The sequence below is a fragment of the Chlamydotis macqueenii genome, chromosome 25 (assembly GCF_036417535.1).
Source record: "Chlamydotis macqueenii isolate bChlMac1 chromosome 25, bChlMac1.mat, whole genome shotgun sequence".
Classification (NCBI taxonomy): Eukaryota; Metazoa; Chordata; class Aves; order Otidiformes; family Otididae; genus Chlamydotis; species Chlamydotis macqueenii.
This window is the reverse complement of record NC_141580.1, coordinates 123640-147042: the sequence shown is the minus strand read 5'-3', so window position 1 is coordinate 147042 and position 23403 is coordinate 123640. Positions and strand designations below refer to the sequence as shown.

The 23403-nt window shown below is 68.1% G+C and overlaps 2 protein-coding genes and 1 long non-coding RNA gene across 6 annotated transcripts in view; 2 read left to right on the top strand and 1 right to left on the bottom strand.

Annotated features, from left to right (window-relative positions):
- ARHGAP23 (Rho GTPase activating protein 23) overlaps nt 1-17365 on the bottom strand; it is a 34158-nt gene extending 16793 nt beyond the window's left edge. The window contains exon 1 of one of the 4 annotated variants that reach the window (XM_086766799.1): nt 17291-17365. In XM_086766799.1, coding sequence (XP_086622925.1) covers nt 17291-17299 — 9 coding nt within the window. In that variant the 5' untranslated portion in view covers nt 17300-17365. Of the gene's footprint in view, nt 1-2544; nt 2629-7038; nt 7122-11826; nt 11949-17290 lie in introns of those variants that run through there. The other 3 variants (XM_086766796.1, XM_086766797.1, XM_086766800.1) reach the window with 3 other exon arrangements.
- LOC147597627 (uncharacterized) lies at nt 12105-13718 on the top strand. The gene is made up of 2 exons (XR_015261086.1): nt 12105-12141; nt 13428-13718. It is a non-coding gene; the product is annotated as an uncharacterized LOC147597627 (long non-coding RNA).
- Nucleotides 13879-15106, top strand: LOC147597626 (uncharacterized; the record flags this gene model as incomplete). Its single annotated transcript, XM_086766792.1, is given in 3 exon segments — nt 13879-14140; nt 14143-14214; nt 14217-15106. Coding segments are annotated over 3 exon segments (1224 nt in total), but the record flags the coding sequence as incomplete, so codon positions are not given.
- Nucleotides 17366-23403: the final 6038 nt, after the last annotated feature.

The following is a 23403-nucleotide window of genomic DNA, read 5'->3' as shown; positions in this document are numbered from 1 at the left end:
GGGAAATGAGCTGTGCCTGGGGGCCTGGCTGGGACCCAGGAGCCAGCACAGCAGGAGATGGGATGGGATGGGATGGGATGGGATGGGATGGGGGAAGCAGGGACAAAAGGTCCCCTTCCGATGACGCCGCGGTAATAACCTCGGGCAAGACGGAAAGAGCCACCCGGGAGGCGGCTGGATGAGTGATGCTTCCCGAGACAGGGCAGGGACGTGGCACCGCGTCGGGATCCGGCAAGGGACACGGCCGGGAGCGGCAGCGGGGCCAAGACAGACGTGGCTCCATCCCAGAGCCCCCGCTGCCAGAGTCAGAGGGGCGACGGGTCTGCTGCAGGGCAGGAGCAGCCGCTGGCATCTCGCGTGGCACCTGGGCAGAGCTCAGAGAGACAGCGGCCGTCCGGACACCTTGGCGGGGTGTCGGAGGGTTCAGCGCGGCCGTGGCGAGGCCGCTGGGGCGAGAACGCCCAGGTTGGCAAGGGTAGGTCACTGCTCTCCACAGCCACACATCTGGCTGCACATCTGGCTGTGCATCCGCCGGCCGTGCCAGGGTGGGAGCTGCCCCGCAGCCGAAGGGACGGGGCGCCCTGCCCGACGCCCCCGGCAGCACCGAGCTCTGCCGAAACCAGAGAAATCAGCAACCTGGGAGCGGGCAGGGCCAGGCAGGGCAGCGGGGCAGGAGGGGATTCATGGGGGTCCCGCCCGAGCGCCGTCTCCTTCCCCGCTGCTGCAGCCGCACTCAGCCTGTCCCGGGGCGAGGCCGTTAAAATTCAGGCGCCGTCGCGGTCGAAGCGCTGGCTGGGGAGCGGGGAGGGAGAGGGACCACAAAGGGACGAGGCACAAAAAGCCTTTGTCCGCCCCTGTGCTGAGTGGGCCTTTTCGCTGCTGCCGGGGAGATCTGCCGGCAGCCCAGCGGGGGCCGGGCTGCACCCCCTGCACCAGCACGTCCCGCACGGGGTCCGGCCGCAGGTGGGGCTGGGGGTCCTGTCCTCGCGGGGACGGGGTCCTGGAGGTGAGGGCACGGCTCTGGCGCTGCAGCCCATGAGGCATCGCCGCGGCGCAGCACCCGTGGACCCGCTCCATCACCGCCGGAGCAAACCCGGGGGGGTAACGAGGGCTGGAGGAACCGCACAAACGCAAAAAGAGCTTCAATGCTCCAAAAACCAGCACAGGAGAGCCAGAAAACCACACTACCAGCACCATACGGGGGGTTAAACTCCCCACAAGCCCCCCCAAGCCCTCTTTGCACCGTGCATGTCCCAACCAGTGACCCAAAACCAGATGTCGACGGGCACCCCATGCTCTCACGGGGACCCCCATCCCCTCGCCCCGGGGGCCGTGAGCATCCTGGCTCTCGGCGCCGGGCCCCATCTGCGCCCTCCATTGTCTCGGCCGCCGGCTGGCCGGATTATTTTTAAGCTGACAGCTGAATGTGCCCCGTTGATTTTAACCGGCACAGACAAGCCTGGGATCGACGGAGGCACCAACAGCAGCACCCGTCCGTGGGGATGGGGACGTGCCCTCGTGTCACGGGCGCACCGCAGCCGTGGCCACGGCTCCGGTGCGCCCGTGACACGAGGACACGTCCCTGGTTGTGGTGCACCCAGCATCGGTGGTCCCCTGGACCCACAACCCATCGCCAACAACCCTCCCAGGCCTCTTTTCCACCTCCATCCCAAGGTCCCGCAACTTTACGCCGGAGCAGGGATCACTTGGGAACGCTCTGTCCCGGCGGATCCCAGCTCCCCCTTGTCCCCCCAAACCCGACAGGGGGAGTCACCCGCTGCAGAGAGACCCTGCAAGGGGGTGGGCAGAGCAAACCATCCCGCAGTCCCTCAGTTTCCCTTCTCCACCCACCCCGGCCTGGAGCTTTTTGGGCTGCAAAGCCCCCGAATTGTGGGATTGGACATCCCTCACACCAGCTCACGGCCCCGCAGATGCTCTGGCTCCCCCGGCAGCAGGGTTGACCCCCGATTTGTCACCTCAGCCATTTGTCCCCGCACCCCGGCCCCGGCCCTGCAGATTTTTGGCTTCATTTTAACCTCAGCCGGGATTTTTTCCACCATGCTCCCACCAGCCGTGTCCCGCGTGACCCCCACGAGCGAGGATGAGGGGGAGTCCCTCGCTCCTTGCAAGAATGGTTTGCAACAGCTGGGCTGGGCATGCTGCCCACGCGGACCCCCATGCCCAGCTGGCCCCCACACCTGAGAGGACCCTTGCTCCCCCTCCCCACACACGTCACCAGGTCCCTGTGCCCCGTTTCACCATGCCGCACCGCTCCCCCCACAACGGAACAGGTAGATGTCACGGGGGTCCCGCTGCCAGAGGACGAAGGGGTGTTCCCTGAGCCCCACAGGGCCCTCCTGGGGGGCAGGACGCGGCCCCCTCCCGAGCACGGGGAGCACGGCAGGACCCCCAACCACTGTCCCAAAACACCCCCCACCCAGCCCCACCAGCCCCCCTATACCACAGGACCCCCCCCCATCCCCTGCCAAGCACCGCCCTGCCCAAACGCGGCACGACACCCCCCGTCCGGCACGCGGTGCTCACCCGGCGGCGCCTGTCGGTGCGGGGGCCCGCGTGGCCGTGGCGGGGGGCCGGGGGCCAGCGGCGGTCCGGGGCGAGGCCGTGCCGGTGCAGGCTGCTCAGCCAGACGCAGCGGGGCTCGGGCGAGCTGCAGTCCACCCCGACGGCACGCTCCAGGCGCCAGCCCAGGCCGGCTCCTTCCACGCTCCACAGCCCCGTCCTCACCACCGCCACGGGGCCGGGGGCCGGCGGGGGCCGGGGGGGGCCCCGCAGCACGCGCCGGGACCCCCGCTGCCCTCCTCCCGTTCCCTCCTCCACCGTGAGGCCGTGGGCCCGGGTCGGCGTCGGCGGGCGAGGCGCGGCGGGCTCTCAGGCGGCGGCTGGCACGGCCGTGGGCTCAGCGCCTCCTTCACCGCCTCCAGCCCCCGAGCCGGGCAGCGCGGCGGCGGGGGACGGCTACCGGGGCCGGTACGGGGCCGGCCGCGGCGTCCTGCATGGCTCGGGCGACGTGCGGGGCTCCCGGCGCGGCGCTGCTGCATGCGCGCACTCGCACGCTTCGCTCGCCCGCTCACATCCCCCGCGAGCGGCGCGGCCCTGGGCGGCAACCGGCCCCCAGCCAGCGCCCGCGCCGCGCAGGACGGACGGACGGAGGGTGGGATGGGATGGACGGAGGGTGGGATGGACGCCCCGGCTGGGCTGGGGCTCCAGCTGCTGGCGGGGATCAGCGTGCCCAGCCCACCGCCCCCCACACCGAGCCCCCACCGCCTGCGGTGTCACTTTGCCCGGACTTTCCCTTTTTTCTTTCTTTCTTCTTCTTTTTTTTTTTTTCCTCTTTAATCTGCCCCCTTCTTCCTCCATCACCCCGGGCAGCATCCCACCCTCCCCGCTTCCTCCTCTCCCTCCTCCCGGCCCCTTCCTTCCTTCCTCCGCTCACTCTCCGCAGGGCACGGGCGATGCCGGGCACAGGGAGGGGTGCAGACTGGGGGTGCAGCAAGTGTCCCCCCCGCCCAGCCAGGAGACGAGCCACCGCGGGGCTCTGCACGGGGGGAGTCAGTGGGGGCTCTGAGACCCCCCTGGTCCCCCCTCTGTCCCCAGCACCCCGCAGAGCCTACGCAGCGGGGATGCGTGTCCAGCCCCAGGCTCTGCTGGTGCAGCCCCCCGGGAACCGACACAGCCCCCCAGGAACCAACACAGCCCCCCGGGAACCAACACAGCCCCTTGGGGACCAACACAGCCCCCCGGGAACCAACACAGCCCCCCAGGAACCGACACAGCCCCTTGGGGACCAACACAGCCCCTCAGGAACCGACACAGCCCCCCGGGAACCGACACAGCCCCCCAGGAACCAACACAGTCCCCCGGGAACCAACACAGCCCCCCAGGAACCGACACAGCCCCCCGACCCCTGCTCAGTGCCAGTGGCAAAGGGCAGTGGCTCCAAGGATGCTTCCCACCAGGAGCCGAACCCACAGCCCCCCTCCAGCCCCCTCTCCCATTTTGGGTGACACCCAGGGCCACAGGGATGGCGGGTCCCTGTTGTCCCCCCGGGCACGGAGCCACTAGCCCCCACAGTTCAACCCCAGCTCCCCAGCGTTGAGCCCACGGGCAGGGACAGCGAATCCCCCTCGTCAGCAGCACAGGGGGGCTCCCACTGCTCCGGGGGGACAAACCACCCTTCCCCAGCCGACCCCGCACCCCATTTGTACCCCCCAAGCCGCTCTCCACCGCGGTGGCCAAAATATGGGAAAAGCAAGGAAACAGGCAGCGCGTGAGTGAGCCCCGCGCCCACGGGCACCCAGCCGGGGTAGGGGCTGCGGGTGGGCAGCGTCCCCCTGCCCTGCCCCCCCTCACGCTGCCTGTCCCCAGCCCTGCAAGAGGGGGTCCCGCGCCGCATTCCTGCCATGCTGGAAGCTGAGGACAGGCACGTGCGGCCGCGCCGGGGAAATGCCGGGCATTGCTGGGATTGCAGCCCGAAGCCCTTGGGGCTGGCTGCCCCACTCACCGCGGCCCCCTCCTCTCCTCTGCCCCCCTCTACCCCATCAGCGGGACCAGTACGATGCCAGGTACCCTCTTCCCATAGCCACGGGCCAGGCTGGCACCAGACACCAGCAAGGGGAGGGTCCCCGGGGTGCGACACCATGCAGACCCCCCGCATGCCAGCAGCGCCACAGCGTTCGGCAAGTCCCCAGTGTCCGCCCTGGCCAAGGTGCTGTGGCTCTGCCCCAAAACAGCCCCAGCGCCTGCTCCAAGCCCTGCCCGGGACCTGGCTCAGCTGGCTCGGTGGCAGCCGTGCCTCCAGGGACCCGGCCGCACGCCCCCAGCGCACCCCACGGCAGCCCAGGGAGAAATTGGGACGGGAAAAGCGTGGGAGCCAAATCCCTGCCATCACCACCCCGACGTCACCTGGTGCATGTGTTGGGGGTCTCCCACGGGAGACACCCCGGGGGCTGCCCCACGCTCCCGCCCCAGGACAGGCAGCCGCAGAGCCGTGCGTGTCCCGGCAGGCGGGACCCCAGCTGTCAGGGCGAGCAGCGCTGGGGGGGCTTCGCTTTCCGGCTGAAAGCGGAGAAGAGAGCAGCCTGTCGTGGTGAGCGGGCTCCGGTTGGGGGTCCCGGGACGGCGGGCCTGATCCCACCACCTCCGCTCCCACGCTGGGCAAGTGGGCAAGAGGTGCCCCACCGGCCCGGGGCTGCAGGGACGGCTGGGGAGGGGGTCTCCAGCCCACGGCAGGGGGGTGTCGAAGGGAGAACGGCCCCAGGATTGTTCCCGTAGCCTAAAGCGGGAAAGGTCAGGCGGCATTCGCGGGGGCAGATTCCACCCCGAGGAATGCGAGCGCGCCTGGACGCCTTCCAAAATCCTCATGTTTTGCACAGGAGTGTCCTAAATACGCAGCCAAACAGGAGCAAGGGGGAAGGCAGCGCGCTCCCGGCATGCACCGCCGCTGCCGGCACACCGGGCCAGGCGCGCAGGCACGGGGATGCGCACCCACGCATGCAAGGCGCCCACGCTGCCAGCGGGGCTGCAGGGCCCTCTGCAGGCATCGCCGCCCCGCCTGCACCCCCCCCGCCAAACCGGCAGGGAAACCGAGGCACGGAGGAGCCGCACTGCCCGCTTGCCCTGTGACGGAGGTGGTGGTCCCGGCCGGGGGGCGACACCACATCCCGGCCCCACCAGCTGCGGCCGTGGGTCCCTGCCAGCGCAGCCACTGCATCCCTGGCACGCAGCACGGATAACGTCACGCTTCGGGCAGGGACAGGGGACAGGCAGCTGCCGGTCCTGCCGCCGCCACGGCATGCTGGGCTCGGCCCCAACCAGCCCCGCTTTCCATGCGGGAAGGTTTCTCCCGCACGGAGCCGGCAGCGCGCAAGGCTGTGGGGCAAATGCTAATCCCTCTCGAACGGCGAGCTGAGATTAGGGTCAGAAAAATGAGGGTTTAATAGGATTTTCGGGGAGGAGAAAGCTATGGTGAGACAATAACCGAATTTCAGCCCTTATACGGCAAAGCCACTGCCCGCTCCCACCCACGGTGGGTCCCGGGGCGATAGGGGTGCAGGGGTCCCACCCGCTCCCCTCGGCCCAGGGCAGCTCGGGTGGCGTTTGGGGAGGCAGCACCCCGAAGGGAGCCGCGGTTGACACGCCTTGGCGGGCGGGGGGCTGCCTGCACCCACTCACACACCCCGGGTAAAGCGGCGGTGGGACCCGGCCCGGAGGGATGTGGTGGCAGGAGAACGGGGGGCAGCCCCCCAGGTGACGGCACCGGGAGCAGGCGGGCAGCACGCCCGGCCGTGCCCCAGCCCCAGGATTACCGCCCCGCAGGAGAAAGCGTTTTAATTCTCTTTAACCCAAACCAGGGCTGAGGAGCTTTGCAGTTCAGCGGGGATTTGGGGGCGTGCGTGCCTGCAGCCGGCGTGTGCCCCCCCCGTACCCCGGGGTGCCCCTGCCCCTGCCCAGTGCAGCCGCGTCCCCCCGGGAAAGGGAGGGAGGTGGGCTGGGAGCGGATGCACATCCCAGCAGCACTGGGAACGGGAGGCAGCAACACCTCCGTGATGGGGAGAAACCCCCCAGGGGTCTCCCAGTAACCCCCTGGGCTGCCAGCTGCCCCCGCGCCACGCCCCAGTCTGGGCAGGGATCTTTCGGGATGGATGCGCTGGGGTGGGCACCCCCAGGGACGGCGTTCGGCCGACAGGACAGGCGACGCTGGCAGGGTTTGCTCTGAGCATCCGCTAAGATTCCCAAGAGTCCCCTCTTTTCCCACTGGCCTCACGGCCTCCCGGCTGCTGGCAGCACCCACGCACCCACCGAGCCGCTCACGGCACCGCGGCACCCGGACAAACTCCACGGAACTGGCAGGGGAACCGGAGACGGCCGGCCGGGACCCTCAGCTGGAGCGCGGGCGTGGGGCTCCGTGTCCTCACAGCCGGTCCCGGGGACAGCGCAGGACCGGGGTCCCAGCTGCTGGGCTGGCAGAGCTGGATGGGCGCTGCCGAGGGCACGGCTTGACCCTCTGCCAAATCTCACCCACACAGAGCCTCCTGCCTGGCCGGGGCCCCACATCCCCGTCACCCGAAGCAGCCGGGAGTGGGGCGACGCTTCCCCGAGTGACACCGAGCCAAGCGCCGAAGAGAAGCGGAGCGGCAAGGAGGCCGGAGGAGCCGCAAACCGGCTCTCTGACATTCCTCCCGCTCCGGTTTGGGTGTTAACGCGGGGAAGGAAATCGCCCTGTTCCTTCCCAATGCAAACTTTAATCTCAACAGCGTCTCCTCCGCAGCCCCGTCCTCAGCCCGCGCCGGGCCCCCGCTCAGCTCCGTCCCCTCCCGGCTGCTGGGTGACCAAACCCAGCTCCCTGGCCGAGCCCCCGGGGCAGGACCACCCCAGTTCACAGCCGTACCAGTCGCCATAACAAAGGCCGACGCCACCGCACTGATGCGACCGCGTCCGCGCGGAGCCTTGCCCACACAGCCGGCTAACGCGCCAGCTCCGCTGGCGGCCCCACGTCACCGTGCGTGCCGGGGCAGGATGCGGCTCCGGCTCCGTCCTGCCGAGTGCCCAGCACCACGCTCCGCCGGTGAGAGCCCACCAGCAGCACCCGCAGGCACCCACAGCGGGACGGACCCGCGGGGCCAGGGGATGCTCTGCTAGCCAGGACAGGTGGAGGCGGTTTTGGGGACGCTGCGTCCCCCTTTTATCTCCCAGCCCACGAGGAAGCAGGACCGAGCCTCCAAGCGGGGAGGATGAGGGCTCGCTGCCGGGCTGCCTTCATCCCCAGCTCCTCCTCCTCATTCTCTGCCCCATCCTAAAAACACCGTTATCGGCAGCGAGCCCTAGAAAAGTAACAGGATTCCGTTTCCTGTTTTTCCCATGGAAACCCTCAAATAGAAGCTGGCCTCATTATTACAGTTTTTTGGGTCTCTTTTTTTTCAGCCGTGCTAACAATGAGCCATTTCCTCCGGTGGCTCCGAGAGGCACCTTGCGCTTCGCTCCCGCTTCTCCACGGCGGAAAATCCTACCCGGGGAGGTCAGGGGAAGGCTGCCTGCCCCGTCCAGCCCCTGCCCTGCCCAAGGCCGGGGGCCCGGGGTGGGGGGCTGCGGCCGCACACTCCTCATGCACGTGGGGGACCCCCTCGCACCCCCCCGGGGTGCTGCCTGCGGACATGGGCCAGCCCGGGGGCTGGGGAGGGAGCGCGGGATGCTCGGACCGGGGGATGCACAGGAGAAGCACCAAACCCTCCATCCCACGCTGGATGGTCAAAATAACAGAGGGGAGCAGGGTCCCGAGGGCGGGGGGCCACAGCGAGGAGTGGAGGCAGCTTTGAGGACACGGCTTTGGGGACAGCCGTGCTCCTGCAGCCCCTCCTGCCCTGCTGCGGCCCCGGCACCAACACCGTTTTCCAGAGACGAGGAGCAGCCCAACGTTTTCCATCAGCCAGAGGGCCGGCACGTCTCCCCTCCATCACCCCCCGCAGCCAGGGACATCGGTGTCCCACCGCTGGTGCCACACCAGTCACCGCCAGCCCCGGCGGGGACCGCGCTTCACCCCAAAAGGCCCTGGCACTGCAGCCCGGCCCCCCGCCCCGCGCGGCAGAAAAAGAGCCCACTATGTGCCCACAATAGCACGATTGTCCCCAGCGCCACCAGGCTCCGTCCCACCCGCCCCGGGGCCACCCCACGCACGCAGCCCCGTCAAGGGGCCCACTGTTGCTGCTGAAGCGGCTGAGGGGGGCACGGCCACCGCAGGCACCCCCACACCTGCACCCCGGAGTGCGCGGCCGCGGGTGCCACCCTGGCGTGGGATATTTTAAGATCGAGTCCCCCTACCCCGTCCCGGCATCCTCCCACCCTGGGAAATCAACTCGCTCCAGGCGCCGGGGACCCCGAGGCTTCGCACAGCCGAGAGCAAACCCACCGGGTGCGCGGCCGGCTCCCACCAAAGCAGCGGCACCGACCGCCGGACCGCGACGCCAGCGGTCTTGCGACACGCGGCCGCGTCGGCGGAGGTGTGCTGGCTGTGGCGCGGCCCGAGCAGGCAATTAGGGAAGACTTAATGAAATCCTGGGGATAAGCAGCCACAGAAAAGGAGTCAAGCGCTCCGGGTGCCGTGAGCCAGCGCCGGCGCCGTTTGGGACGTGGCCAGGAGGACGGCGGCAGGTTTAAAGCAGCCACCCTGGTTTGCTACCTGGGGCGTCCCGAGTCAGCCGGCTCCTAGAAAGGCGGACGGGTTCCGGGAGCGGGCAGCACAGCGCGGCGCAGCGCACGCAGCCGGCCCCGCCGCTCGCGGCCTGGAGGCAGCCAGGTCGATATTTTCCAACTTGAGAGCTTAAAATAGGTCATCTATCTCCATTCCTTTTAAATCAGGTCTTGCTGCCTGCTGAAGACAAACTTGGTTTATTAATGGGACGGCACCCACTTGAAACCTAATCTATTTTTTCCCTTTAATGAGAATAAAAGGCCATCCCCAGGGCTCAGCGGCTTCCCAGGACGACCTCCCCGTCCCTCCGTGTTTTCTCCCAGAGAGTGGCTCTGGACAGACCGGGGAGAAACCCCGGCAGCGGCTCCCAGCACTCCCGGTACCCCCCGGGACCCCGGCCAGCCCCCACGCTCCGACCCCAAACCCAGAGCTCTCACCAGACGCCCCCCCTGCCAGACCTGCAACACCAAAGCTCCGGACACTGTGGTCCCCAAGCCCTAAATAACGCCCGGCGGTGGCATTTGATGCCGCCCATGACGGCGCCCAGGCAGCGCTGCCAGCCCGGGGCGTTCAGGACGCCGCGCATCACCCATCAGTTCCCCTGCGGCGCGAGAGATGGGTGCCAGAGCCGCCAGCCGGGCGCAGCGCGTGATACGCGTCAAGGTTAAAACCACAGCGGTGGCGAGGTCGGAGGCCTCTGCGTGGCCAGGGACCCGCGGCTCCAAAAAGCCCCCGCTGCGGCCAGCCGGACCCCGGCGCGGCATCATGCCGCGTGCCCCAACCTGGCGCCGGTGCCAGGTTTCGCGCGTGCAAGGCGGGATTGCGGCAGAGCCCTGAGCACAGGCTTTTCCTGTCTTTCAAGTTCAGGGTTCAGAAAGAAAGAAGAAAAAAAAAAAAAGAAAAAGAAAAAAAAAAAGGCAATAAGAAACTCAATTTGCCGAGCAGCACCGATGGATGAGGGCAGCGGCCGCCGGCCGAAGGCTTGGGGGTGGTGGGGCGCAGCCCCTGCCACGCAGCCCCGGGAGCGGCCGTCGGGCAGGATTTCTGCTTACGCAGCACAAAATCCTCGCCAGAGGATTGCAAAGCGCCTTCCTCACCACCATCCTCCCCAGACGCGCAGGGGGAGGCAGCGGTGGTGAAAGAATTCCCCTCAAGTCACCCGGGCCCCCACGTCACCCAGCGAGCCGGGGGGCAGAGGTGGGCACGGAGCAAAGCCCCCACCACCCAGGCGCTGCCCCCCGGGAGGGCACATTTCACCCCAAAACGCAGCAGAAAAGCAGATCTCAAGAGACTTAACCCCCCCCCCCGAAAATCCGAACGCCAGCACTCAGCGGGACAGAGTAAGCAGGGAGGAATCTGCAGAGAAACCATGATTAATGCCCAGCCGCTGCACCGAGCAGCTCCTCATCGCCGAACCATTTCACACACCCCAATTAATCCTTTGAGGCTGGTTATTAGCCCCACGGCCGGGCTGGGAAGCCGAGTTCAAATAACCAGGAACTGAGGAACAGAGGCCAAATTCAGCTGCGGGGCGAGGACGTGCAACCTCTGCTCGAATTCGCAGGCATCGTGCCAGCGCGACACCGCGGGCCGCGTCCCCGCCCGGGCGCTACCCCAGCGTGCCCCCCGCCGCCGGACCCCGGCCACAGGCCCCCCCAGCACCGTCCTCATCCCCACGCGATGCCGTCGCCAGGATTTGGCGCAAAACGGACAGGAAATGGGGTTTTAGCTGGCGGCAGGGCTGGCCGTCCTTGGCACCACACTGCTCCCATGGGAGACGGGAATCGGCCCAGCGCCCTCCAGTCCGGCACCGCTGCGCCGTGCTGGGAGCCAGACGGAGAGGCAGGACCTCGAGGGGCTGTGGGTACGCTGCGGGGGAGTCTGCTCCCCGCCCGGTGCCGGGAGCTGGCGGGGATGGAGCAGCCGAACCCACGAGGAGGGAGCCCAGCCGGGAGTTTCGGAGGAAACACGCGTGGGCGTTCGCGGGTCTCGTCGCGGGGAAGGGGAAGCCCAGCCCTGGGGTCTCGCCTCCAGCCCCACGGACGGACCCCGGCGCCTCGGCCCCACCGCCCTGCCACGACGCCACCCTCGCTGGGCACGGGGTGAGCCCCCGCAGCCGGCATTGCCTGTGGCGCGCAGCCCTGCGCGGGTGGCCAGACCCCTCCGCCCCCGCTGCCCGCAGTCCCAGGGCGCTGGCTCCGCCCTGGTCCCAGTCCCATCCCCAGGGTGCCCGTGGGCCCCGAGGAGCCGGAGCATCGCCCAGCACCCAGTCCCACTGCCAGACCTCAGCGCCACGCACAGCCCCACAGCACCAGCACACCCAGTCCCTGCTTACCGCACCCCCAGTATCTCCCAGTCTCCCTAATCCTGGTTTCCTGCACCCACAGTATCTCCCAGTCTCCTCCAGTCCCTGCTCCCAGCCCCCCAGTATCTCCCAGTTCCCCCTAGTCCCTGCTCCTTGCACCCCCAGTATCTCCCAGTCCTCCCAGTCCCTACTCCCAGCCCCCCCAGTCTCTGCTGCCTGCACCCCCTGTCCCAGCCCCCCCAGTACCTCCCAGCGCCCCCCGCCCCTGCTCCCCCGCGCCTCCCCAGTGCCCCCAGTATCGCCCAGCGCCGCTCACCGCGGGGGCGGGCGGTGGGATCCCGACCAGGCAGAAGGCGATTCCATTCATCGGGGCTCGGCTCGGCCCGGCTCGGCTCGGCTGGGCTCAGCACGGCGCGGTCCGGCCCGGCCCGGCCCCGCACGATCCCGCTCCGGCTGGGCTGGGCTCGGCCCCGGCCCCGCTTGCGGCTCCGCCTCCTCCGGGCGCCCGCGGCGGCGGGCGGGAGCGGGCGGGGCTCGGCGGGAGGGACGGCGGCCACCGGAGCGGGGCGGGCACAGACCGGGGACACCCCAGGACCGGGATGGGCAGGGGACGTCCGGGGACCGGGACCAGGTAAGGGACACCCCGGGACCGGGACGGGCAGGGGACTCCAGGGACTGGGACAGGGATGGAGATGGGACACCAGGGACTGGGACCGGGATGGAGATGGGACACCAGGGACTGGGACTGGGATGGAGATGGGACACCAGGGACTGGGACTGGGATGGGCAGGGGACACCAGGGACTGGGACCGGGATGGAGATGGGACACCCAGGGACAGGCAGGAGACAGCCAGGGACCAGGACCAGGCAAGGGACACACAAGGACTGGGACACGGATAGACATGGGACACTCAGGGACTGAGACCAGGCAAGGGACATCTGAGGACCAGGACATGGATGGGACACCCAAGGACAAGGACCAAGCAAGGGACATTCAGGGACCGGGACAGGGATGGACAGGAGACACCCACGGAGCAGGACCAGACAAGGGACAGCCAGGGACCAGGAACAGGGACGAGGATGGGCAGGAGACACCCCAGGACAGAGGGACATGGACCGGGAGCAGAACCCACCAGGACGGGCCCAGAGTGGGCTGAGGGACTGCAGGACAGCGGGACGGGGACAGCGGGACACGGAGCGGCAGGGCGAGGCCGAGGCCAGGAGCACGGAAGGACACACGGACAGGAAAACGCCAGGACAGGGGGACGGGACTGATGGGGACTGGCACAGGCAGACACGGGGACGGAAACACCCGGGTTGGGGCTGACGGAGGGACAAAGGCTGACACAGACCCACGGGGAAAGGAAACGGCGAGGACGGGAAACAGGAACAGCCGGACGGAGCTGGCCTGGTGGGCAGAGGGGACAGCCCAGCCCGCCCAGCCCCCCTGGGCCGCCGCAGAGCACCCCGAAGCCGTCATTAAGCAGCCGTCGCGTAAATCAACTCACGCCTGAGTCTCGGGGTGCAAACGGCACCTCAGAGGTGCTTTGGTGGCGGCAGGCGGCCACCACGCCACGGCACGAGCCCTGAGCCACCGCGGGCACGGCCGAGGCTAGTGGCACAGGGTGGGCACGGCCGGGACCCAGCACCGGCCCTGGGGCGGCGGGGGGCAGCGACAGAGGGGAAACCGAGCCGTAAGCGGCGGGGAAGTGGGAGGAGGTGCGGGAAACCGGGGAGGAACGATGGCCACAGCCCGCGGGGCCGCGCGGGCGCAGGGTGGGGAGACGGGCAGCCACGGCCGTGCCGGGGCCGGAGCCGGGGCCACACGACCTCCCGCTCGTGCCGGGCCAGCGCCGGCCACACAGCACAGCCTGGGCTCACGCCCAGGGCCCATCCGCGCGACGCCCTTGCATCCAGGACCAGCACCAGGCCCGACCTGCTCGCCGAGCCCCTCCGGAGCAGCCACTTCCCTGCCCGCACCCGAGGTCTGCCTGCACCGCCCCACGTCGCCCCGGGGATGCCAGCCCGTGCTGCGCCGCGCAGACCCGGCCGCCGAGCGCCAAGTTTTCCGTGACACAATTAAGCAAGTCTGTGTCAACAACGACTTCCTCCGGGTGCACGGAGAAACCTCCGCACCACCAGGAAAAATAAATGACCCAGCCGGCGGCCGCCGCTGCGGCAGTGCCAGCGACGCAGGGCTGAAGCGAGGCTGCGGGGCCCGATCCTGCTGACGGGCACGTCCTGCCGTGCCGCTCGCCCCTCGCACGCGTCACGCGCAGCTGCAGACACACAGCCGCGGGCGGTACAGTCAGCCATCCCGGGACGTCGAAACAGCCACGGCACCCACCCCCCCAGGGTCTAGCACCCACAGCAGCAGCGGGGTGGGATGGAGGATCCTGCGCCCTGGAAAGGTGCGGGTGCCAGCACCCAAAGGGGACCCGCGGAAGTGCTGCCACCACTGCTGTCCCCTGCCCCGGGAAGCGTCCCAGCAGCTGGAGGGAACAAACAGTCGGATGCGAGTGACGGGACGTTTCCTCCCCGCGAGGGCGCAGCCGGACGCCCGCTCCCCGTCTCCGGCCGCCCTCCGCCCACGCTCAGCGCCCCCAGCGGGTCCCTCTGTCCCCGGTCCCCTGCGCTGGCTGCCTCCGGCCCGCGGTGGAGCAGAGTAGCTCTGGGTCGCACGGGGATGCGCTGGACGGCTGCCCTCACCCTGCCCGCCCGCGCTGCGCTCGCCAGCCCGGCCAGCTCCACCAAAGAGACACTTTCCAGGAAACGACCCCTCCGGCCGGGCCTGGCACCGAGGACCAACCCGGCCAACATCCAGCCCCTCCCGGCGGCAGGTCAATGGGAAGGACTGGGGACGTCCCCCGGCTGTGCCCACCGGCCCCCCTCTCCCAGCGCGGTCCTTGTTGCGTTCCCCCACAGTGGGACAAGGTGACGTGACCCGGGCTGGCCATGCTGGCCCAAACCCAGCAAGGGGCAGAGATGGAGCCTCATGCGAGGTCGGGGAGAAGCAGCCACCCCCAGCGAGGGGCAATCCCCATTCTGGGGTGCACGGTCTGGGGCGGGGGGGAGGGCACTCAAGGAGAGGCCCCAAACCCCAGCCCCACTCCCGGAGCAGCTTTTCCACGCGGGTCCCCAAGGAGTGGGGTGGCACCGCACACCTGGCCAGCCGATGCCCCCTCCCTCCTCCCAGCTCTCTTTGTCTCCCCCGGCCCCACCCCAGCTCCGAGACCACATTTGCAGCCCCCCGGGGACGCTGGCACCCCTTTGCCCCACACGCAGGGATGAGACGGCAGACACCGCCCCGGCGGGGCGTCCCCGCGCCCGGAGCTGCCCTCGCCGCTCACCCCACACCCCGTTCCGTGACCATCCACCCGAAAATCCCCATCCCGCCTCGCGCCGCCGCCCGCCCTGCCCGATTTAACGGAGCAGATCCACCACGCCTCAACCCCCCATCGCGGCCCAAATCCCAGCAGCCGGAGGAGCGGAGCGCGAGCCCCCCGCCCGCCCGGGCTGCCGCTCCCTGTGGAGCCGCTTCCACGCCGCAGACAAAGGCGGCGAGAGGGGAATCCCAGCTGGGCGAGGGGTTTTAACCTAATCCTTTGAATTAAAACGAAGAAAAGCAAAAGTAGGGCGCCGCAGCGGGGCTGGCGCAACCGGAGGGGCAGCGGCGTCAGGGCAGGGCACGGCAGCAGCGCCGCTCGGCCATGGCAGGACCATGCCCTGCGCGCGGCAGTGGGGACGGGGACAGGGACACCGGTGTTGGGTGCCCTATCGGGGTGGGGTCTCATGCAGACCCCGCTCACAGCAGCACCGGGGGTCAGCTCAGCACCCTCCTGTCCCCAGACAGACACCTCCCAGCCGAGGGCTCCTCTCCGCTCTTGGCAGCCACCGCCACGCGAAGCCATTTTGAGCTGGCGGTGGAGAGACGAAAGGGTTACGGCCCCAGTGCCTCCTTCCCCTGTCCGGGGGATGAAGAAGGGCCAGGCCAGGGGGGATCCGGGCTGGGGTCAGCGAGGGATCTGGGCTGGGATGGGCGAGGAAATCCGCCAGCGGCTGAGCAAAGCAGGGCAGCGCAGCTGGGGGGGCGCGGGGGACCGGCGCAGACTTACTCGCTCATCCCGCGTCAGGGAGGGGTCGACACCCTGCTGGGAATTGGGGTGCCCTGGGGACTCCTCGCTCGGCTCGTCGTCGTTGCCGCAGCCCACGGCAGCGGGAGGCGGGTGGGCGGCTGGCCAGGGCTGCCCGCGCGGCCGGATCCTGCCCGGCGGGCACGTGCCGACCGGCCGCTGCTCGCGGCTTGAAAATGACCACGGCTCCTCCAGAGGCACCGCCGCCGCTCAGGGCTGCGGGAAGGCGCGCGGGCCGCGCGGGAGCTCCTCTGCATTGCAGCGGGATGCGCGCAAGGGGGGATTTGTTTTTCCAGCCCCGAGACACGCGGGGCGGGGGGCTTTGGGTGCGGGGGATCGGGTGCTCACAGCCCCCCCGGGAAGATGCCACAGCCCACGGATTGGGGTTGTCAGCCCCCACCTCAGCTTTCGGATGCGCGCGAGCTGCCGGGGGTCCGGCGGGGCTGGCGAAGGGGTTGGCGCTCGCTCGCCCATGCCCGTTTCCCTGTGCCGCTTCTCCTGGCTGCGGCCCTTCGCAGGTGGGGGGGGTTGGTTCGCAAGCACGCAGCCCCCAACGTGCACAGAAACCTTGCCGCGTGCTGGGGCGGGGGGCAAACACAAAGCGTTTGGTCCTGCGCTCGGATCCGGGCCGAGCTGGGAGGATGGGGAAGGGGGCGAAAACACGAGGCAGAGCCTGAGGGGCACGGAGGCTGCGGGAGGGGAGCTGGAGCCCTCGCCTGGGTGCACAGCAGTGGGGTCGGGTGGGGTGGGGGGAGATGCTCAGGGGGCACCAAGCACCCATGGGTCTGGGTTGGCACCAGGGAGGGACATCACAGCCCAGCCTGGGCATGGCGGCCGGGACAGCTTCTGGAGGCGTCGGCTGCTGAAAACCAGGACGGGGAGACAGGGGAAAGACCGACAGACGCAGCCTCAGCCGAGCCCCCCCCGAGCTTTTTCCACACCCCACGGCAGACACCCCACGGAGGCTCCAGCCCCTCTCCCCGAGCAGAAAGCCCTTCCTCAAATCCCGCTGCTGGCAGCGAGCTGGGCGAGACACAGCTCGGGCTGCGGTGAAACCTGGAGCAGAGCGGGGGCCGTGCCCCTCCCGGCCACCCATCCCCTCCGCGGTGGGTGAGGGGCAGAAACCGTTCCTCGTGGAAGGCACCTGGGCAAGGTGAGCACCCTCGGGTGCCCACGCACGTGCCGCAGCCCGTGGGAGGGTAGGTGTCGGCAGGGATGCAGGGGACCAGGGCGGGCAGGGGCTCAGCCCCAGGGCTGCGGGTGTGGGTGGGGTGTGGGGGGTCCTGGTTAATGCAGGCGGGTGATGCTGGGGGTCCCAGGTTGGTGATTTGGGGGCGGCTGGGAGGTGATGTTGGGGTGGGGCGCAGGGGAAGCAGGTGGGTGATGGGTGGGGGGGGATGCCCCAGCCCGGGGGTCTGGAGAAGGAGGGTGGGGACCCGAGCAGCAGGTGGGGAGCGCAGGGTGGCAGGCGGGGTCCCCCCCGGCAGCAGGGGGGGGAGCAACTGGGGGTCCCGGTACGAGGATTTCCCCAGCCTCGAACCCCCGGACCGGCGCCGCGCCCGTGGGTGCTGGACCCGTCCCGGTCCCCGTCCCGGTTCCCATCCCGGTCCGGTCCGGTTAGGTCCGGTCCGGTCCGGCCGCTCCTACCTGCTCCATGGGGCCGCGCAGGGCGCCGGCCGCGGGCCATGGGCCGGTCCCGGTGCCGGTGAGCGGAGCCGCGCGCCCCGGTGCGGCCCCGCTGCCGCTGCCGCCGCCGCCGCCGCCGCCGCCGCCCACGCGCGGCACCGCCCGGCGCATCCCGGGAGCGGCGTCATGTGAGCGGCGGCGGGGGGGGGGGGGTGAGGGGGACCGCCTGGCCCCACCCGGCCCCACCCGGGCCCCCTCGGCCTCTCCCCTCATCCCCCCCACCCTTCCATCGCACCCCCGCACCCTGCCTCCCACCTTCCCCTCACACCCCCCCACTCCTCATCCTCCTTCCCCCTCCATCCCTCCTTCCACCCCCCCACGCTTTCATCCTGCCATCCAGCCCGCAGCCATCCTCCCCTCCATCCATCCATCCGTTCTGCCATCCATCCTTCCTCCGTTCTTCCATCCATCCTCATTCATGCTTCCTTTCTCCTGCCCGTCCACACATCCTCCATCCCTCCATCCTTCCATCCCTCCCTCCATCCTTCCCTCCATCCCTCCATCCTTCCATCCCTCCCTCCATCCCTCCATCCCTCCCTCCATCCCTCCATCCTTCCATCCCTCCCTCCATCCTTCCATCCCTCCCTCCATCCTTCCCTCCATCCCTCCATCCTTCCCTCCATCCCTCCATTGCTCCCTCAGGAGATCCCTGCATCCCTCCCTCCATCCCTGCATCCCTCCATCCTTCCCTCCATCCTTCCCTCCATCCCTCCATCCCTCCATCCTTCCCTCCATCCCTCCATTGCTCCCTCAGGAGATCCCTGCATCCCTCCCTCCATCCCTGCATCCCTCCATCCTTCCCTCCATCCCCCAATCCATCCCTCCATCCATCTCTCCTTCCCCCATCCCTCCTCGTCCCCACCCACCCTCCCTCTGTCCCCCCACCCTCCATTCATGCCCCCACCCTGGGGGCCACAGAGGTCCCACGGGTGCTGCTGGCCGTGCCCAGGGTTGGGGTGGCACCGGGGCAGCGGGCGGCCGGCACCGCCTGTCCCCCCGCCGGCAGTGGTTTCGTGGCCCCTGGCCGGGCCGCGGCATTTCCCAGCGCGGCGGCCAAGCCCTCCAGCCTGGGTAAATATTAGCTCGGAGGCAGCGCCAGTGCCAGGCCCAGCGTGGCCCGGTGACCCGCTGGGGCACTGCCAGTGCCCCGCGGCCTCGGCCAGGAGCACCCGACCCAGCCCCACGTGCTGCCTGGGGTCCCTTCACACAGCCCCACGAGCCGCCTGGGGTCCCTTCACACAGCCCCACGTGCCTCAGTTTCCCTTCCACGGCCCCACATCTCCCCCAGTGGGTGAGCGAGGATGAGGAGGGCCAGAGCACGCACCCCATCTCCTCAACACGGTCCAGCCGCGAGCTGGTGCTGCACCGGGGGGGATAGGATGCCCCGTACCCCACCTCCGGGTCAGACCAGCCTCGCGGTTAGGGGCAGCGACACCCCAACGGGTTTTTTAGGGCAGGGACCCCGCCAGGCTCGGACCCGGCACAGGATGGGCAGCACCGGGAGCTGGCGATGCTCGACCCCCCAGATCCCCCCGCCTCGCTGAGCCCACCGCACCCCATCGGCCCCGGGGACCCATCGGGGCTGGGTGGGGGTCCCGTCGGCCCCATGCCGCAGCAGCACCCCAGGGGCAGGGGGGAGGCGAGCGGGAAGAAAGCGGCTTTTGTCCGGGGGCTCAGGCCCTCGCGGAGTGGCGGGGAAATTTGCCGCTTTCTGATGCTAATGAGATGTTAAAAATAAGCTCTGCGCAGCGCAGCCATGTTGGGGCTTTTCCAGGGCGGCTGCGAGGCGGCCGGACAAAGGGGCTTTATGGGGCTGGGGGGGGCACGGAGGGGGTGCCCCATCCCCGCCTCGGGCACACGGCACCCCACAGCCCTGGGGCACCCTCTGCGGCAAGGGCGAATCCCGGGGCGCAGCCACCCCTGTCTGCGGCTGGGTGAACCCCAAAACCTCCCCGCTCCCCTGGGAGCATCCCGCCCGCGGGGTTCATCGGCTGGCAGGTGATGGAGGGGGCCGCTGGCATCCCGGCTCCAGCCCCCAGGCTGGGACCAGGCGGGAAAAAATTCAAGAGGGGGCCGCAGATGTGGGATCGCGCCCGGAGAGGCCGTCTGGCCCCGTCAATGGGGCCTTTGTCCCCACGCAGGGCCCTGTCCCGGGACCATGCCCATGGCCGGGGCGCGGGGGCAGAGAGAGGGGTGAACCCCCGCACCCACCCCGGGGCCAGGACCGCGGCGGGAGGAAGGGGGTCCCCAGCCCCACTGCACCCCAACAGCCCCTGCTGCCCCACGCCCAGGGATGGAGGAGGAGGAGGAGGGGGTGCAGCCTCCCCAGCGCTGCAAGCCCCCCGTACGTACCCAGGAGCCGGGGGGGGGCCGCGTGCCACCCCCCTCAGCCCCATTCTGTTGCTCCACAGCCTTTGATCTGCCAAACCCGGGGGCGTTCAAAGCACCCGGGTGCTGGGGGCGGGGGGGCACCGCACATGGCTCCCGCAGCCAGGGAGGGGCTGGGGAGGGGGACGGGGTGCGGCTGGGGGGCAGGAGCTGGACCTGGGCATCCCCATCCCTTCTGTCCCCATCTCCTTACGGGATGCTGCAGGGGGGTGGGGACCCCCCCCCCCCCCCGTCAGACCTTGAGACAACACACAGCACACAAACCAGTTTCCAATTATTTTATTTCAAACCCCCACTCTCCTCCCTTCCCACTCCCCCCAACCAAAAGAACCCATCAGTCCAAAGAGCGATAGAAACAAGTTACAAACACCGAAGTCAGCTCTCCCTCACCGACGACTTACAAAACAAAAAAACCCAAAAACCCCCAAGCCAGGAACGTCACAGCAGCTCCCCCCAGGACCCGCAGCAGCTCCGGACGGCTCGCGCGAGGCCAAACATGCCTATTCACACGGTATGTACAGACAGACCCCCAGCTACAGCCCCCCCAAAATACCCAAACGCACCCTAAAGTGCATCTGTCGCGTTCATATCAAAACATTTTTTTTTTTTCCTCTGAAAGATTGGCCTGCAAGTCTGTTCCTACCATTTAGTAACTTTTTAATATAGCTTATGAAAATAAATTATACAGCAACTATTTTAATAAATTAAGCACACATCAAATAAAACAGGATAAAATTAAGCAAAGCTGCATTTCTGCCAAAGGGTGGTTACCCTCCTGGCGCCGGGCAGCGCGTCCCGCCCTGGGAGCTGCCGGGGTCTGCTCGCTCCTTCCCTACGGGCAAACCCGGACCCAGGGTCGCTGGCTGCCCACCGGCGATTTTGGGAGGAAAGCCCTGGGTGGGTGTGGGGGGAGCACCGGGGGGCCGCTGCGTTTCTGGGCACCGGTTGTGCTTTTCAGCTGGAGGCATGGGCAGAGGCTGGGACCCCATTAATCCCGGGGGGATGTTTGGGAGGGGGGTCCCCCCTGCCCCGTCTCACCTGGAAGACTCTGGATGAGGAGCGAGGGGCGGGAGAGGGGAGCACTGAGGGAGCACGCTAGTAAATCCCTCCGTCCCCGAAAGCCGAGGGGGCTCGGGCGCGTGCCTGAGTCCCCCCGGGGAAGGCTCAGAGTTGACGGTCCATTTTTTTTAGGGTAAAATCATCCCAAGGGCAGATCTTCACCGCAAAGAACAACAGCTAGAGCCCTTCCAGCAGCCAAGATCCTTCCTCTTGCAAACTCTGCTTTCCAGGGGTTTCCTCCCCAAAACGCTCCTGGACCAGGCTCCAGCCCCAACCCATGCAGCACCTGCACCCACGGGCTCCTTCAGCACACGAGGACACAGCTCCCCCACTTCAGGCTTTAAGAACCGGCCAGGTAACGCAAGCTCTGGGTTTTTTTTTTTTCCCCTTTTTCCCCCGTCTTTTGCCCTTTTTGCTGAAAACTTCCACGGGAGAAAACCATCCCAGCTTGTCCGAACCCCACGCTGCAGGAGCAAGCCAGGCCATTCCCACCCGGACACCAGCTGCGGGGAAAGAAGCGGGGCCCCGCGCGGTGCGGCCGGCGCCAAACCGTGCCACGGGGTCCTGCCAGCCCCATAACCAGGTGCCGTGCGCGGCGGGAGGCTGGAAAAGCACCGTCTCCAGCTGGAAACGGAGCTTTCCCAGAGCGCTTCCCGCACCTTGCTGGTGCTCATGGCCCGTGGCACCGGTCACCTGCCCGCTGCCCCTGACAGGGAGGGGGACGGCAGCAGCCTCTGCAGAACTCACGGTTGGATGAAGGAGGCTATAACAATTTTTCCGCATCAGCAGAACCAACCCACAGAACCATTCCAGGCAGGATACAGACATCGGCTGTTCCTCCCCAGGAAGGACGGGACAGAGCCACCTCCGGGGTCTCACCCGTGCGCGCGGGGACCATCACCCCTCGCTCTGCTCACATCCAGCTGCCAAACAAAAGCTCCGCACCTTTTCCCTGCTCCAAGAGCAGCTCGAGTCCCCCCTCCCCTTACCCCGGGATATGCAGAACTCCAGGAACAGCCTTATTTCAGCGGATTCCCAGAGAAGGCTGTTAACTACAGTTAACCTCGGGATCGTCTCCAGCTCCGAGCCGCAGGCGGCAGGGTGCCGCTGACCGTGCTCCAGCTGCCCGGCCGGCCTCGGAGCCAGGAGAGGTGGAGCAGGGCCTGGGAGGGCTGAGGAGCATCTGGCACCCTGACGGCAAGTGCAGAGCGATAGCGGGGTCCCGTACGGCTACAGTGACACCGAGCACATCGGCGTGACACGTCAGTGTCCCGCCATCCCCTACCTGACACTCGGAGCACGTTTCCTCCCGCATTTTGGCTGCTGCAGACAGATCCCAGCCTTGCCCCCGGGCTCAGTTTGGGGAGGGCCCAGGGTTCGGGTAAAGCAGAAGCACCGGCAGGCTGTTGGGAGAAGCCCACCCAAGGACAGCGACAGCCCACCAAGTACAGGTAATTCAAGTATTTCCCCTGAAATCCAACCGCTCCCAGCGCCACAGGGGCGCCCATCCACCCTCCGGGGAGCTCCGGGGGCACGCGGGGAGCCCCCCGGAGGGGATGGGGACGGAGCAGGGCAGGGCAGCTCTCCCGACGCACCGCGGAGCAGGGTTGTGCGTTTCCACTCCAGCGTCAGCAGGACGGACTCTGCGTCGGTTCCCGGTGCCCAGCCAGCACCAGTTTTCCCTGGCCCGCTCTCCAGGCTGGCCGCTCCCCCTTCCCAAACGCAGCTCGCACCCCTCCATGCCAGGACGGGGAGGGAAGGAGTGAAAACGCTGTTCTTGCCCTCGCACTAGGGAGAGGGCCAGCTTCTCCCCGGCTTCAGCAAGGGGACACTCACCGCCCCCCCATTTCAGGCGTCCCGCAGGCCATCGCGCACCCACGCGCACCGCCCCACGACGCCCTATCCTTGCCTCTGAGGTCTCTTTTTGGAGAGAGGCTTGACAGGAGACACATGCACCGGGCAGGCTGCTCCTCGCTGGCACAGAGTCGGACACGGCTTGGCTCGCGGGAAGGTTTTCCTTTCCAGCACATGGATAAGTTGGAAGATGCCGATCTTCAGCACACGGACAGCAGAGGTGCAGCAGGGCCAGGTGCACGGGTATTCGAGTTTCGGACAGATGCTTTTCCCCCCTCAACGTTCACCGAAGGTGCTGTGCGTTTCTTAGTCAAAGGAGCTGCATTTACTTGCAGGCTCTGCGGATAACCCGGTGTGAGCCGCAGGTCTGCGGCGACGGGAGGGAGCGCAGCAGCGGCTGGGGAGGGACGAACGGCGGTCCCTGTGCAGAGGGGACGCGGTAGCTGCAGACGAGACGAGCTCCGGTTCCTCCAAGAGTCAGGATATGCTGTTGAGCGTGTCCTGGGGCAGCTCCCTTCCTGATAACCCCTGCCCCGAGAACGCAACAGTCAGTAGTGAGTAGTGTCCCATGAGGTATTTTACAGATTTTGAAGCTTACTTATTCGTTTCATCTGGAAGCCAAATCCTTTTTTAAAAAAACCAAACTTTTTTCCAAGACTGAGACTGAGGCCAGAGGTGATGGCAAAGAAAGGGAGGGCAGGATTTGTTAGCACCCTTCGTAGCATCGCTTGGCAGAGGCAGACCATCAAGAGATTCTCCAGGCTGCTTTCAGA